This window comes from Bacillus rossius, chromosome 1 (genome assembly GCF_032445375.1).
Source record: "Bacillus rossius redtenbacheri isolate Brsri chromosome 1, Brsri_v3, whole genome shotgun sequence".
In the NCBI taxonomy this organism is placed as follows: domain Eukaryota; kingdom Metazoa; phylum Arthropoda; class Insecta; order Phasmatodea; family Bacillidae; genus Bacillus; species Bacillus rossius.
The window spans coordinates 30,739,542-30,753,727 of record NC_086330.1 but is presented as its reverse complement, the minus strand read 5'-3'; the positions used below and the strand labels follow the sequence as shown (position 1 = coordinate 30,753,727).

Genomic DNA, 14,186 nt, shown 5'->3' with positions numbered 1-14,186 from the left:
CTGCTCGCAAATGAAATTATGCCTCATCGTCGCCTTACCAACGTGGTGCGACGAAAGAACGTTCCCTTTTACGATGGATGAGAAGACAGAGCCTTGTGCTTAGAGGCGATACGGGGCTAGAAACACCAGCGCACGTCATACATAGCATTCTGCCTCACTAACGAAAATATACCCATGACTAGGCTGCCTCTTTAATAATCATTACACGTCCCGGCGGACTTTAATCATAAACTACGTGACGTCACTGCCTCGTTGTGGTTTGCAACCTAGGCTTCGCCATAGGTATTAGACTTATGTATCGTGACTTAAAGTTTAGACCGCACACGGCCGCGATCATTAGGCGATAAGTGCAGACGATCTTCCATTTACAGTTAAAAAATGCCGAGGACCTTCAAAGCCACCTTATTGACCCATGTGTCATAAACTTAATTTTCTGCTCTCGTGATATTGTAAAGTTCTGTTTAGAATTTTGTGTTTTGACAGATCGTTCTGAACATAAATGACATAGTTACAGTGCCGATAAATTAGTAAATTTTTTTTAAAATTCAAAGTTCTTAAACTAGAGTTTCCTCCATGCCTCTTTATAGTTTCGGTCTTTATTTAATTTTCTCTACGGCTGTGTGATTTTAATTATTGTTACTGGCCTAAGTGGTACAGTTCGTCCACTGTATTCATGGACCTGTAGGACTTCCTGCCCAGATGCTTGCATTAGCAGTTGGAACCAATAACTCATGCCCTATCATAACCCTGGGTGCAGCAGCCGCACCAGATCTCATGCCTGCATGTAGCACGACTCAGGTGCTTGCACTTAGTCACGTGCTGCCCGATAGCGTGGCTGCAGCTTGATCCCGGCTCGTCTCGTCGGCGGTGGTCAGCTCTCGCCACAGGTGTGGCCGTGCCTGGGAGCACTCACGCCTAATAACTAGAGACAGGAAAAATTCGCGGATTCATTTCTTGTTGTGCTAGAATTCAAACGCATTTACTTTCATATTGCTTCTGTGATTGGCTCACAGTTTATCTGAAGGAATCTGAGCCAACGAAAAACCTTCAACCACAGAAGTATCGAACCGCAAGCATCCCAGTTGACAGGTTTCACAAGTCAGTAGCCAATGAGCAGGTGGCATTTGCCCGGGCATGTACGGGATTATGGAGTCTATCCTACAGTTCACTGAAATCGCGAATTTTTCCAGTCCCTACTAATAACGGTGTGCCACCATTGCACATTTCTACGCCACACCAGCTTTTCTCTGCCCTCTTTCCTCCCTGTTCTCCTACCGTGCATCGCAGGCTTCTCTAGCTCTCTCGCACCCTTCCACCTATCCTTACTCTCTGCCTCTCTGAGGCTACTCCCTGGCTTCTGCTTTTGGCACCTTCCACTACTCCCCGCCACCCCACGTTTCCATTACTTCTAGAAGCTCTAGTCACACAGCACCTGCCGCTTTCATGGCTAACCCACGCTCTCCGGTGGTCAATTTTGGTACTAGTTGGTCCCATCCTAATTAATGTTTCTACTCTAGGCGTGTTGGAACTTGTTGCCTCCGCCTTCCCAAAAAAATTGAGAAATTGTTACAAAATGGGTGTATGGACAGCATAATATTTTGTAAGGGTATGTCTTCAGTTCTTCAGTAGGCATGGTGTCTTTGAATACTTAGGTACAATGTTAAAAATTTTAATTTTAATTTATGACGAACACTGGTTACAGAATATCCAGGTATCTTCGTAAACATAAATGTACAAGTACTGGAACCTACAAGACTAATAATTACAGCTATCTGGAATTATGATGATGGTTTTGGTTATTTTATGCACATCTCAGTGATCTGCTACGCTACAAGGGAATACTGTGTGCTATTATTGTCAATGTTTTCTGTTCTTTAAAAGATGTTGCAGTATTTTTTTTGCATAATATAAAATCTTCGTTTGTATCGCAAATATTATTTATTTTAAGACTCATTCTTCCCTCACAGTATGTTGAACAATACATCATTAAGGCATAAAAAACGAATTTAGTCGTAAGCAATATGCAAGCTCATTTCATTGCATACGCAATGCTAACTGATTATGTAAACACATCTGTGATTGCTGTAACAGCAACTTCAAAAATAATTATTGTTATTTTTTTAGTGATCAAAATCTGGTTGAAGGCTGCTAGTGAACAAGCTGGCATAATACAGGTACACTAGAAGTATTATGCTTGCAGGTGAAGGGTCTTAGGCACATCCTGGAGATCTCACTGTAATTATGGTAGCCCAGGAAATCGGAAACAGGTCCATGGTGCGTGTGTCATTTGAGCTTGGTACCTTACGGAGATCCACAGTTAGCAGGCAGTTGGGGGAAGGAATTCGAGCTGGAGGTCTGGAGGTAATGTTAGGGACATGAGATCTCAGTGACAGAATTGAAGAATATTTTCTTCAGCTGTCGGCTTTGATTAGTGGATGATAAATACATCTGCATCGCTGAAGAAGTTAGATTAATGCGATAGAAGATTGAGCCACACTGATGGGTATAGCTAACAATGTTAGTAATTTTAGTGGATACTGAACTAAGGGACAGAGTTGTTGACATGTCTGAGATGTGTGTCATCTTATCTTAGTGTCTGATGGACACTCGCAGAAGAAATCATTTGGAAGTAATATCACACCATGGATGACAGAAATTCTAGTGATGCTCACAGGGGAATATATTCAACCTTAAGGCCTCACGGTGATTTAGTGGCTCAGGGAATCGGCAAAAGTCGTTTACTGCGGGAAGGAAGGTGTGGCATTAGCTAGGAACTATATTGAGGCCCAAGGCAGGATGTTGAGTGGTAACTCCAGCTGGAGGTCTCATAGTAACGTCGCGATCTGTCTGTGGAACAGGAACTGAGGGAAAGACGTGTGGAACACTGTCCGAAGGCGCCTAGTGCCTCATCGAGACCCGCAGCTGGAAGTCTGGCGGCGTGACGGTCAGACCGGGGATGACGTCACGCTCAGGGCAGGGGAGCGTGCAGCCTGGCGGCGGACCGGCGAAGCTGCAGTTCTGCAGCAGGGCCGCGAGGAAGAGAAACACGTGGTGCCTGGCGAATGTCTCGCCCACACACACGCGCTTGCCTGCAGACAACATTCACAAGTAACTCGTTTGCATAGCATTCGTGTGACTTCAGTGATTCCCAAACATTTTGATCGTGACCTTTTACAAGTCCTAGACCGAAGCAGACCATTTATGAGCAATTAATATTAATATCAGCTCTTTCAGACTGCAATATTTTTATCTGCCTCTCTCGGGAGTTTAACTTAGTTATGAAAATGTATATTGACACCATTCGTGTTTCTCACAGTTCTGTAGGATTTTCTTAAATACAGATTGGATACAACGTTCACACATGAATCGGCTTAAATATTCTCCTTCCGCCCGCCGCCTATAAAATTAACCCCCAATTTTTTTTTTAAATTCTGGAATTGTCGATCCTAACTTTTGGCATGACTTAATTTTTTAATATAAAGTCTGATCCTCAGTTCCATTACAAACTCGGACTATTTTGACTCATGTTCATAACTGTCACATAAAGTCCTTCCTTTATTGAAGTGACAACGTCTAATAAATCGATGAACGCCGGCTGCACGCAAGAAAAAGTGTCCCATTACGCACATTGTTCCGTTACGCTGTGTCCCGTTACGCTCATTATTCCGTTACGCTGTGTCCCGTTACGCTCATTGTTCCGTTACGCTGTGTACCGTTACGCTCATTGTTCCGTTACGCTGTGTTCCGTTACGCTGTCGGCGAGTGCAGTAATAATAGGTAATGTTACAATTGACTAAACAATTATGGTTATTCATATAATTGATGATAGATATTTGATTACAGTTTTTTTTATTTGAAAACTTGTTCATAATTATATTTAAACTTTATAGCTAAACGCCAGTTTTTAAAATTAATTACAAGTCATCTACACATGAACTCTTTCGTCGACTGTTTATAAAGTGAAGTGAAAAAATGTGGTTTTCATTGCTTATTACAACAACAATTTCGGCAATAAAGGTTAATTATTCTTGCATTTTAAAAATCTGATTACTAGTATAATTTCAAGTATTTATTCTTTTATTATTAAAATAAAAATGATTCAATTTTATCCATAAAAGTATGCAATCATTTCATCAATGTTTTGTTATGACGTTGTCACGTTAAACTATCGTCCGTAAACCGACTTTACAGACAACCAATTTTTTCGTGCGTGCAGCTGGCGTTCTTCGATTTATTAGACGTTGTCACGTCAATAAAAGAATAAATACTTGAAATTATACTAGTAATCAGATTTTTAAAATGCAAGAATAATTAACCTTTATTTCCGAAATTGTCGTTGTAATAAGCAATGAAAACTACATTAACTTTTCACTTCACTTTATAAACAGTCGAGTGGAAGAGTGATAGATGCGGCGCAAGCGTACAATGAACGTAACGGGACACAGCGTAACGGAACAATGTGCGTAATGGGACACTTTTTCGTGCGTGCAGCCGGCGCAGGGTGCGGGATGGAATTTAAATACGTGTAGAATTTAGGTAATACAACAGTAAAGTCACTTGCCTCCTCCAAATGGCAGTGAGCAATCCCTCTTCAAGAGGTTTCCATCTTCGTCAAGGAATCTTTCGGGAAGAAAATCGTTAGGATTCTTCCACACATTGGGGTCTCTATGGGCAGCCCATAGTACTGGAATTATAATTGTGTCCTGTTAAAACAAAACAAATGCATTTAATTTAATTACAGTAGAACCTCACATATCCGACCATGACGGGACCGGGCCATGATCGGAACGGCCAAAAGGTCGGATATCCGTAGGAGCAAAAAAAAAACGCCTTTCCCAGCTATACAGTGTGTACAGTAATACAACTTTATTTGTAAAAATGTTGCTGTATACATTTCAAACATTTACTTTTGTTAAATTATAAATGAGACGATAAATACAATGTAAACATGCCTTATTTAAAGAATTCAGTAATGTATTTTTGTTTCAGTTTTGCCAAATCTTGATTTTGCAGAAGTGTCCCTCAATACATTAAGTTACGTTTAAAAAAAACACAGAACAGTACAAGATTATAGTAGGAGCACATTCTGCACCAACAATCACGGCTGAACTGAACAGTTTGCGACACGAAGACATATTGTAGATGCGTCACTTTTTCAAGTCTGAACAGGCTCGCCAACCACGGAGACTAGGTCGGATATCCGGAGGAGTCGGTTGTGGGAAGGTCGGATATGAGGGGTTCTACTGTATTATAGACATGAGTAGTATGTTGTAGTATGAGTAGTGTGTATATAAATGGGAAGACGAGCGTAGATGAGAGGGTGAGTAGGTCAGTGACCAGGGACAGCAGTCTGTTATCTTGGATTCCGGTGAACTTGACCTTGACTCGAGGTCTAAACCTTGAACCTTTCCCTGAAATACGATACCTCGACTGAATTTCAACTACATAACTGAAAAATTACACCCCGATTATTATTTTTTTACCTAAAACTAAAAAAAAAATATTAATTTAATTTTAAAAATATATAACTAAGGTAGGTTTATGTCACTTCAAAGGACCTGCTGAAGCCAATTTAATATAAAATAAATAAAAAATTAAATCATCTTAAATATAACTAATTTTAATTCCCACTTACGTTCTGAACGTCAGAAATAATATTCACAGTGAAAACCATTTTTTGAAACTGTAAAAAATAAAAATTTTCTACGGCTTCTTTTTTAGTTTATATTAAACAATTTTAAAATTGAATACTTTGATTTGTAATACAATCTTTGCTTTACAGCAACTAACTTCACCATTAAAATAATTGTCGAAGTAAATTTTAATTATAATGTAAACTTATTTTCACTACTGGTAGCCTACATGTTTAAAACACTTTTTTTTTTGTTTGCAGCAATGTAACTTTGCATATGTTCATATTTTAACAAATTATGTTTAAAATATGCTGAAAATGTATTAATTTTTTTTAATTAGATAAAATTTTGCAAAATAAGGGGGTAGAGACATTCACTATTTTTGCCCTGGGCTCTTAAGTGCAGTTGTGGACTTATGAAAGGGAGATATAATAATATTACTCTTCAAGACATCATAAATTGGTTTGAATAGCCTAAAATGCTATTACGTTTTCAAATTTGTGAATCCACATTTAACTGGAGGGGAATTATATGCTTAAAACTCTCCGGTCATCTAGTTCCCCAACACCTCACCACCACTCCCCCCTTCAAATCGCCACTCTCAAAATTTGAATATGGGTCCACCCCTGTCCCAAGAAACCTGCGTGCGGTCCTATTGATGGTACATTTTAACCCCAGCAAGCGTTCACGACCACCCGGTAGGGGTGCAGTGGTTACCTTGGCGATGGGATACCCTGCGACGGTGGTGTCGGCTGTGGCTCTGCGCAGTACCGCCAGTGGAGCCGTGGTCTGGTGCCTGAGCGCCTCGCGGATTATCGCCTCGATGTACGGCAAACTGGAACATGTAGCGAGTTCATACCACACCATTTTCTTTCGTGAAAAAAATTACCTCGACTCTGGCCATTCTTACCACAAGGTGGCCACATTTTCATAGGATAGGAAGTTGCCAGACCTATGTTCAGCTGATTCACGATTGAAAATTAAGAATTATTCGTGTACTTAACAGAAGACTATGTATAGGTACTATTGGAATGGTTTATGATTGCCTTGGAGGAATTTTGACGGGTCATGTGTGAACCTCTCGAGATGGTTATATTTTATTTTTATCCTTGAGAATTAAGGGAAGCGCCAAATAGAGCAACATAGAAGATGCACCTGTGCCTGTCGTCCAGCGTGGGCAACATAGAAGATGCACCTGTGCCTGTCGTCCAGCGTGGGCAACATAGATGACGCACCTGTGCCTGTCGTCCAGCGTGGGCAACATAGAAGATGCACCTGTGCCTGTCGTCCACCGTGGGCAACATAGATGACGCAACTGTGCCTGTCGTCCACCGTGGGCAACATAGATGACGCACCTGTGCCTGTCGTCCAGCGTGGGCAACATAGAAGATGCACCTGTGCCTGTCGTCCACCGTGGGCAACATATGACGCACCTGTGCCTGTCGTCCACCGTGAGCAACATAGATGACGCACCTGTGCCTGTCGTCCACCGTGGGCAACATAGAAGATGCACCTGTGCCTGTCGTCCACCGTGGGCAACATAGATGACGCACCTGTGCCTGTCGTCCACCGTGGGCAACATAGATGACGCACCTGTGCCTGTCGTCCAGCGTGGGCAACATAGATGACGCACCTGTGCCTGTCGTCCACCGTGGGCAACATATGACGCACCTGTGCCTGTCGTCCACCGTGGGCAACATAGATGACGCACCTGTGCCTGTCGTCCAGCGTGGGCAACATAGATGACGCACCTGTGCCTGTCGTCCACCGTGGGCAACATAGATGACGCACCTGTGCCTGTCGTCCAGCGTGGGCAACATAGAAGATGCACCTGTGCCTGTCGTCCACCGTGGGCAACATAGATGACGCACCTGTGCCTGTCGTCCAGCGTGGGCAACATAGATGACGCACCTGTGCCTGTCGTCCAGCGTGGGCAACATAGATGACGCACCTGTGCCTGTCGTCCACCGTGGGCAACATAGATGACGCACCTGTGCCTGTCGTCCAGCGTAGGCAGCCTGTTTTTTCCAACAGCCGAGTCCAGGGTATCTTGGGCCCTCGCCATCACTCTTGGATGGTACATTAGCTGCAGCAGGATGTAGGATATGAACGCGGCCATGCTGGCGATGGCGGGCAGCATCATGTCCGTGGCTATCATCAGCAGCTTGTCCTCTGCACAGAAGCACAGCCGATGTGCCAAGCTATGGAAGTTAAGAATAAGGCAGGGAGTGGGTGTGTACGGTCTTTTCCATGTTAATAATTGAAGTCACAATGAGAAAGAACCTCTAAATACCTTTCCCATGTGTTTAACACATGTAATTAATGTTGTAATTCTTCCTAGTGCGTTACTTTAAGGCTAGTAAACAAGTATTAGATGTAATTAAGCTATGGTTGTTTTGCTAAATCCCCTAACACACGATGTAAGTTTCCTTGGAAGGTCTTCCATGGCAGCAGGTATGGATGGTTCTGTTGAAGAATTAGCACTGCGTTGGCTGTTTTTATGGAAGTTTTTTTGTAATCGGTAGTGTTCGAATTTCTGTGGAAGGTTTCGTAGAAAGTGGAATTTTTATCCATCAGAATGAAGTGCTAGTGTGTCCCTATTATTAAAAACTGTAATTTATTTAGGATGGATTGAAGTTTTCTTGATTATTGATTCAGAACGGAGTGAACATGTGGTCTATTGAAGCCGTTATAGCATTATTGCAACAATTATGGGAAATATGCATGTTTATACAATACAAAAAGTGTTAACTAACATAACAAAACCATTCGCACAAGCTAGGCTTCCACCAGCCCCAATCCTAATTCCGATAGGTTCTCCCATATAAACATCCATACCTGCTGCTATAGAGGCTTTGTTAGCAGTTTTGCTGGTAGCTTGTAGTGGAGCCTGTATGAAATCTTCCATCTTGTGATACAGGCTTAACCAATTGCTAACCAGACTGACTTCAAATTTATAATAGACACCCACTCCATAGGATAATACCTCCACGTGCCAAACTCAGGTTGTGCTCTACAATCTGCCAGGGCTATCGACTTGGGAAGGGTTCTGGTTGGGTTGGGGGGGTGGGGGGGGGGGTCAAAATCCCCTGGGCCTGAACACTAAGGGGGCCCGGTTAAATTTCGAGATATTTTTTTTTGATTCGCGAGATAATCATAAGACAACCATTAATAGAATTTATTGGAAACCTTACAAGTTAAGCAATACACGCAGATCATGGTTACATTTATGGCCCAAAAATTTACCATCTTTGGATTTACTTTTAAACTCTTAGATTTTGAAAGGTTGTATTATAAATAATGGGGAGGGGGGCCGACTGCAAAAGTGCAGAAAATTATTTTCTGTGCACAAAAACAACTCAACGAGGCGGGGCACATGGAGCTTCGTGGTGGTCTGAAGGAACCGAAAGGCACTGAGTTTTCACGTCAAATGGATTAATTATCTTATTGATGGAACTACAGTTATTTTTCTTTACTGGAATATCATTCACAATAATATACGAAACATTCTGAACCATTTTATTGAAATGACCCGCTATCAGAGGTTCAATGTTTACGTTACTCCGCAATGTAGACATCATGGTCAAAACTTGTAAAAACTTTTCCTGGTGACATTAAAATTATATTTCTTTTACTTATATACTCAGCATTCATTGTCACATATACTCTTAAAAGTATATATTGTTATTAAAAAAAGGTGTGATGATAGCTATGCCTGTAAGTTACTGTGTCAGATACCTACACTAGGAATTGCCTGAAAAATTAACTTTACATAAAAAGTACAGGAGTTCATAGTAATTAAAGTTAGGCACCAAATTTTATGGTTTTCAACAATAAAAAAATTAATAACCTCTATTTTGTTTGTTCATGATGTATTAAACGATATATATTGATATTAAAAGAATAAATAAAAGAGTTAACAAATAACTATAACAATAATTTTTATCTAAGTAAATTACACTGATTTGGATAATGTGTGAGATTTCGTTCCTTTTTCATTATAGAATCACTGTAAGATTTTTATAATCCAAAATGGCCGAATTAAAAATGGCAAACTTTCTGAAATCCAATATGGCGGCTAGGGTAAAAGTATTCAAGATTGCGGCCGGCACTTTGACACCTTAACCTGGACCCTGCCGCCGAACCTATGTTTAGGTAAATACTTGTAAATTTTTGTTTGCTGTAGCACTCTTAGGTAACATACTAATTTTTTAAAAAATATAGAATAATAATAGTTTAATTAGCTGTATTTGAGACAAAAACTGCTTTGTACTCTAAACGAAATTTAAATCATGTAAGTATTCCATTCTTGTAGAGAATTTTTCAAAGTGTAGACGTATTTTTAACTCTATCACGAATGTCGAAAGAAAATCCTTATGGTATAAATAATCATAACAATATATCTTTATTAAAAACTAAGGAGACAAATAAGGATAGAACATTTGTTCAATATAAAATCAAATAAGAAAAATTATCTGTACATACCTGAAAAGAAATCACTAGTACCATTGACTTCACCATTCTGATTCATTTTGTGGAGGTAGATATCGAAAAAATCCCTAAGGCTGTTCTCATCATATGACGACTTGCGTTCTTCTAAGTATTCCTGCAATAATGTTCACAGTGAGAAAATCAAATAATAATAGTGCTCCAAAACAGTGGATGTTAAACATTATGGTTTATTTTAAAATTTAAATATTTGTTTTTTGTATTTATATATAGGTATATAATAACTTAAAGCGGATAAAATAATCATTTTTACAAGATTTTACTTATTGATAATTAATTAAAGCTGCCAAAAATTATTTTTAAAATCATAAAAAGTATCAATTTTGATATATACTATGAAATGTAATATATTTATAACTTATAATATTAATATAATCAGATATTTTTTAACATTTGAGTGACTAATTATATTTATGGGTTAATTATTCTTAAAACATTATATTTTTTGTAAACATACCAACTTGCCCATCAAAGGTGAACAAGTTCGTCGCTCTCTCGCTGGAGTGGCATATACCTGTATTTTAATAAATACTAAGTGAATTTATTAAATATTTCAACGCCTGAGAACCACGAAAACAAAAAACAAAACATTAGCAAACACAAAGCAAAGTTAGGGAGCATATTATTGAGCTTCTGAGTTCACCAAAAGCAAGCATGACGTTTATAAAGTTATTATTGTATTTAATCATAAATGCGCAGCAACAATTATTATACAAGTGACAGTATGACCAAAAACTAAACCAACAAACAAGGTGGTAACCTCTTTATTTTGGCTTATGAACAAATACTAAAAGAGTAATAAAAAAATTAGACTTAAAATGTACGCTAAAACTAAAGAGCAGCAAGCAATATTCCTTTAAGTTTTTGTACATAAATATTGATACGCTACATATATTAAAATTTATTGCATAATTTTTTTATATAATTTTTTTTTTAAATCACAAAATATTAAATAAATCCACGAGAAAACTTACACTAGTAATATGCGTAGCCGATCCGGGGACAGGGTCTGTATTGTGTGTAAGGAGTCAATGAGGAGCATCTGACACAACGGCGGCCATCTTGAATTATGATGTCACGTTGCATTTTTCGATACTGTCGGCATAATGACATTAATCTTTGACAGTGACCTTGAATTTTAACTTCATGTTCGCCATATTGACTTCTGCCATCTTGAAATCGAGCGCTCACTCACGAACGTTGCACTTTTCGTTACGATGACATAACGGCCTTGGCTCGTGTGTGCCATCTGGAATTTTAATGTCACATTCGCCATAGCATCTGCCAGAATGCGCTTCTGCAATATTAGTTTATTTTTACCTGCAAGAGTGCAATAGTATTTATTACCATGGTACCCGCTATCTTGTCGGCAATCTGGGCCGCCATTTTGATTATTAACCTAAAAATTTGGAAAAATTCCAAAAATCATAAGAAAAATCGCTTATTGATATACTGATTGAGTCAATCGATTGAAGTCCATGTTTCGATCCTTACTCGATGCAAAAATTTAATGTTAGGTTAAAAATACTTATTCAATTAAATATGGCAAAAATCCCTAAAAGTGGTGTAAATTCCTAATCTGCCAGCCTTCAGTAAGATGCTGATGATATTTCGGTATTAGTTATGAAGTCCACGTAATCTTTAACTGTTTAAAACGGGCCACGTGTTTTCTTGCGACGGTGCTGTCAACTTCAGGTCATCGGCGCGTATTATTAGTAATTTGTATTCCTATGTGTAATTAGTGTTAGTAGTCCGTCAGGCGTTTTTCTGCATATTTCAGTGCTCCATATGCAATCGTCAGAAACTACTAACGTAATTTCGTATGTATCACGCCCGCCTCGTGATATAGCGGATCCAGAGTCCTTAAAAGTCCGCCACTTTTCGGTGTTCCCCCTTTTGATACGTATCAGTGAACTTGTAGTGTTGATTGTATCACACTGGCGTGTGACCCGTAAGCCGGACTTCTGCTTGCCAACAGACCACAGTGCATGAGGTCGAGATCCCTACTCCGCAGCGAATCAAGCTACGGTACAGGTAGCGGCGTGTACAGAACGGAGATCACAAATAAAACCCATCCGCCGAGTTATTTGCGAGTTTCATTCCGTGAGCAAAGGGTGTCCTGGACGGTCACAACAGTCCAGGAAACTCCCCCGCTCACGAGCCAATGTCACGTGACCGACACCGACCCCGAGAACCCTATAGTGCCCCACGCCCATCCACACGGGGAGACAGTGGGCTCCGCGGCACCTTCAACTGAAATTCCTCGAGATGTGAGCCTCGCTACCACCGGGATCTCTGCAGCTGTTAGCGTCGCTGTCGTCGTTGCTGCAGTCGGGATTAGAAGCCTAAGATGTACATCAATTTCTGTCCCTGCCCGAACACGCCCGAATATTCACCTTCGGCCAACATCGGAATTTGTTTTATTTTTGCGCAGGAAAAATGATTTCAAATATTAAAAGTGGTCGTTTGGGTTAGCTACATTAAAACGCTTTAAAACACTATGGACGTTTAGTTAGGTTAGTATAGCTACATTAAAATAAACAGAGAAATATAAATATATATAAATAAACCCGAGGTTGGCCGAAGGTGAATATACGGGTGTGTTCGGGCAGGGACAGAACTTTATGTACATCTTAGGCTTCCCTAGTCCGGATACCTGTCGACGATGGAATGGACATTGCTGTTGTTTCAGGTGGTAGGTCAGACTGCTTCGAAGACTCGTCAATTTCTGATGGTACAGATTTCATCGATGTCTGCAGATTTCAAGTCCGAGTAAGGATTAACACTGCCAAGTAACTGTCGGGAGAGTGTTAAGTAAAGAATATTTACAAATCATATTTGAATGTTGTTCCAACCGTCTACAATTGTAGCCAAGAGACATTGTTCCAAATGACTGATTTTCATCAGACGCAAGTTATACAAATCATTATTATATGTACACGCACCTCTTAGTTCAAGAAGTATAGTCCATGTTTCTTTGATGATAGATACATTTTCGTCATTTTGCGAAGCAAGTATAGGTCTCTACCTGTCCATCAATATGTTTGGATCTTTCCACGATCTGTAATAATTTCTGCTGATGTAAGGACCCAAAAAGCACTCACTCCTCTCATGATGTTAGGCATTATTTTTTTAAGGTAAACTCCGTACTGGTTACTGCAGTAACTATACCCGTGACCTTGCGATACCGCTACAGGCAACGATTCGGAATCCATATCAGCTTCTGAGACTTATGCCAAATACATGCTAAAAGTGTTATATTGAAACAAATACTTAAATACGAATTTCAGTAAACCATCAGCGAGATTTAATTTTCCATTTTGAAAGACCGAGCAGTCCTGCGTTTTACCAATAGATGTCGCCACATGTTATATTGAGTAAGATATGTATCCTGGCTACAAATATAGCCTAACTTCAAATGTAGCCATTAAACCTGGCTACAAATCTTGCCTAATTAAAAATATAGCCATGTAGCCCGAATACAAATATAGCCTGGCTACAAATGTAGCCCAAATACTAATATAGCCTGGCTACAGATTTAGCCTAACTGCAAACGTAGCCATCAAACTTAACTAAAAATGGAGCAGTGTAGCTTGCTAACATAACTACAAATGTAGCCTGGCAACAAATGTAGCCGTGTAGCCTGACAACAAATGTAGGATTCCCGGAGGGATAAAACCTTGCATTGACTCAGAGAGTGTTCGTGCTTTAAAAAGTAACTATCAAACATTCATAATTCGTTGTGTTCTAAAAACTGTAATGTTTTATGTAGGATGAGGTAAGGCTATAGTTGAGACGTTGTAGAGTGACTAGAGGACAATGCGTGTATTGTGAGCTCTAGAGAAGCAGTGTACCTTGAAGAAGATTGTGAGCTCAAGAAGAGTAGTGTACCTTGAAAAAGATTGTGAGCTCGAGAGAAGCAGTGTTCCTTGAAGAAGGTTATGAGCTCGAGAGGAGCAGTGTACCTTGAAGAAGATTGTGAGCTCGAGAGGATCAGTGTTCCTTGAAGAAGATTGTGAGCTCGGGAGGAGCAGTGTACGTTGA

The 14,186-nt window shown here is 39.9% G+C and overlaps 1 protein-coding gene across 1 annotated transcript in view; it reads right to left on the bottom strand.

The window, feature by feature from the left end:
- Positions 1 to 1,919: 1,919 nt before the first annotated feature.
- The window catches only part of LOC134531021 (probable cytochrome P450 304a1), a 30,010-nt gene continuing 17,743 nt past the window's right edge, over positions 1,920 to 14,186 (bottom strand). The window contains exons 6-10 of the mRNA XM_063366903.1: positions 10,119 to 10,239; positions 7,625 to 7,805; positions 6,351 to 6,468; positions 4,562 to 4,703; positions 1,920 to 3,089 (exon numbers count right to left, since the gene is read on the bottom strand). Coding sequence (XP_063222973.1) covers positions 2,899 to 3,089; positions 4,562 to 4,703; positions 6,351 to 6,468; positions 7,625 to 7,805; positions 10,119 to 10,239 — 753 coding nt within the window. The 3' untranslated portion in view covers positions 1,920 to 2,898. The remainder of the gene's footprint in view (positions 3,090 to 4,561; positions 4,704 to 6,350; positions 6,469 to 7,624; positions 7,806 to 10,118; positions 10,240 to 14,186) is intronic.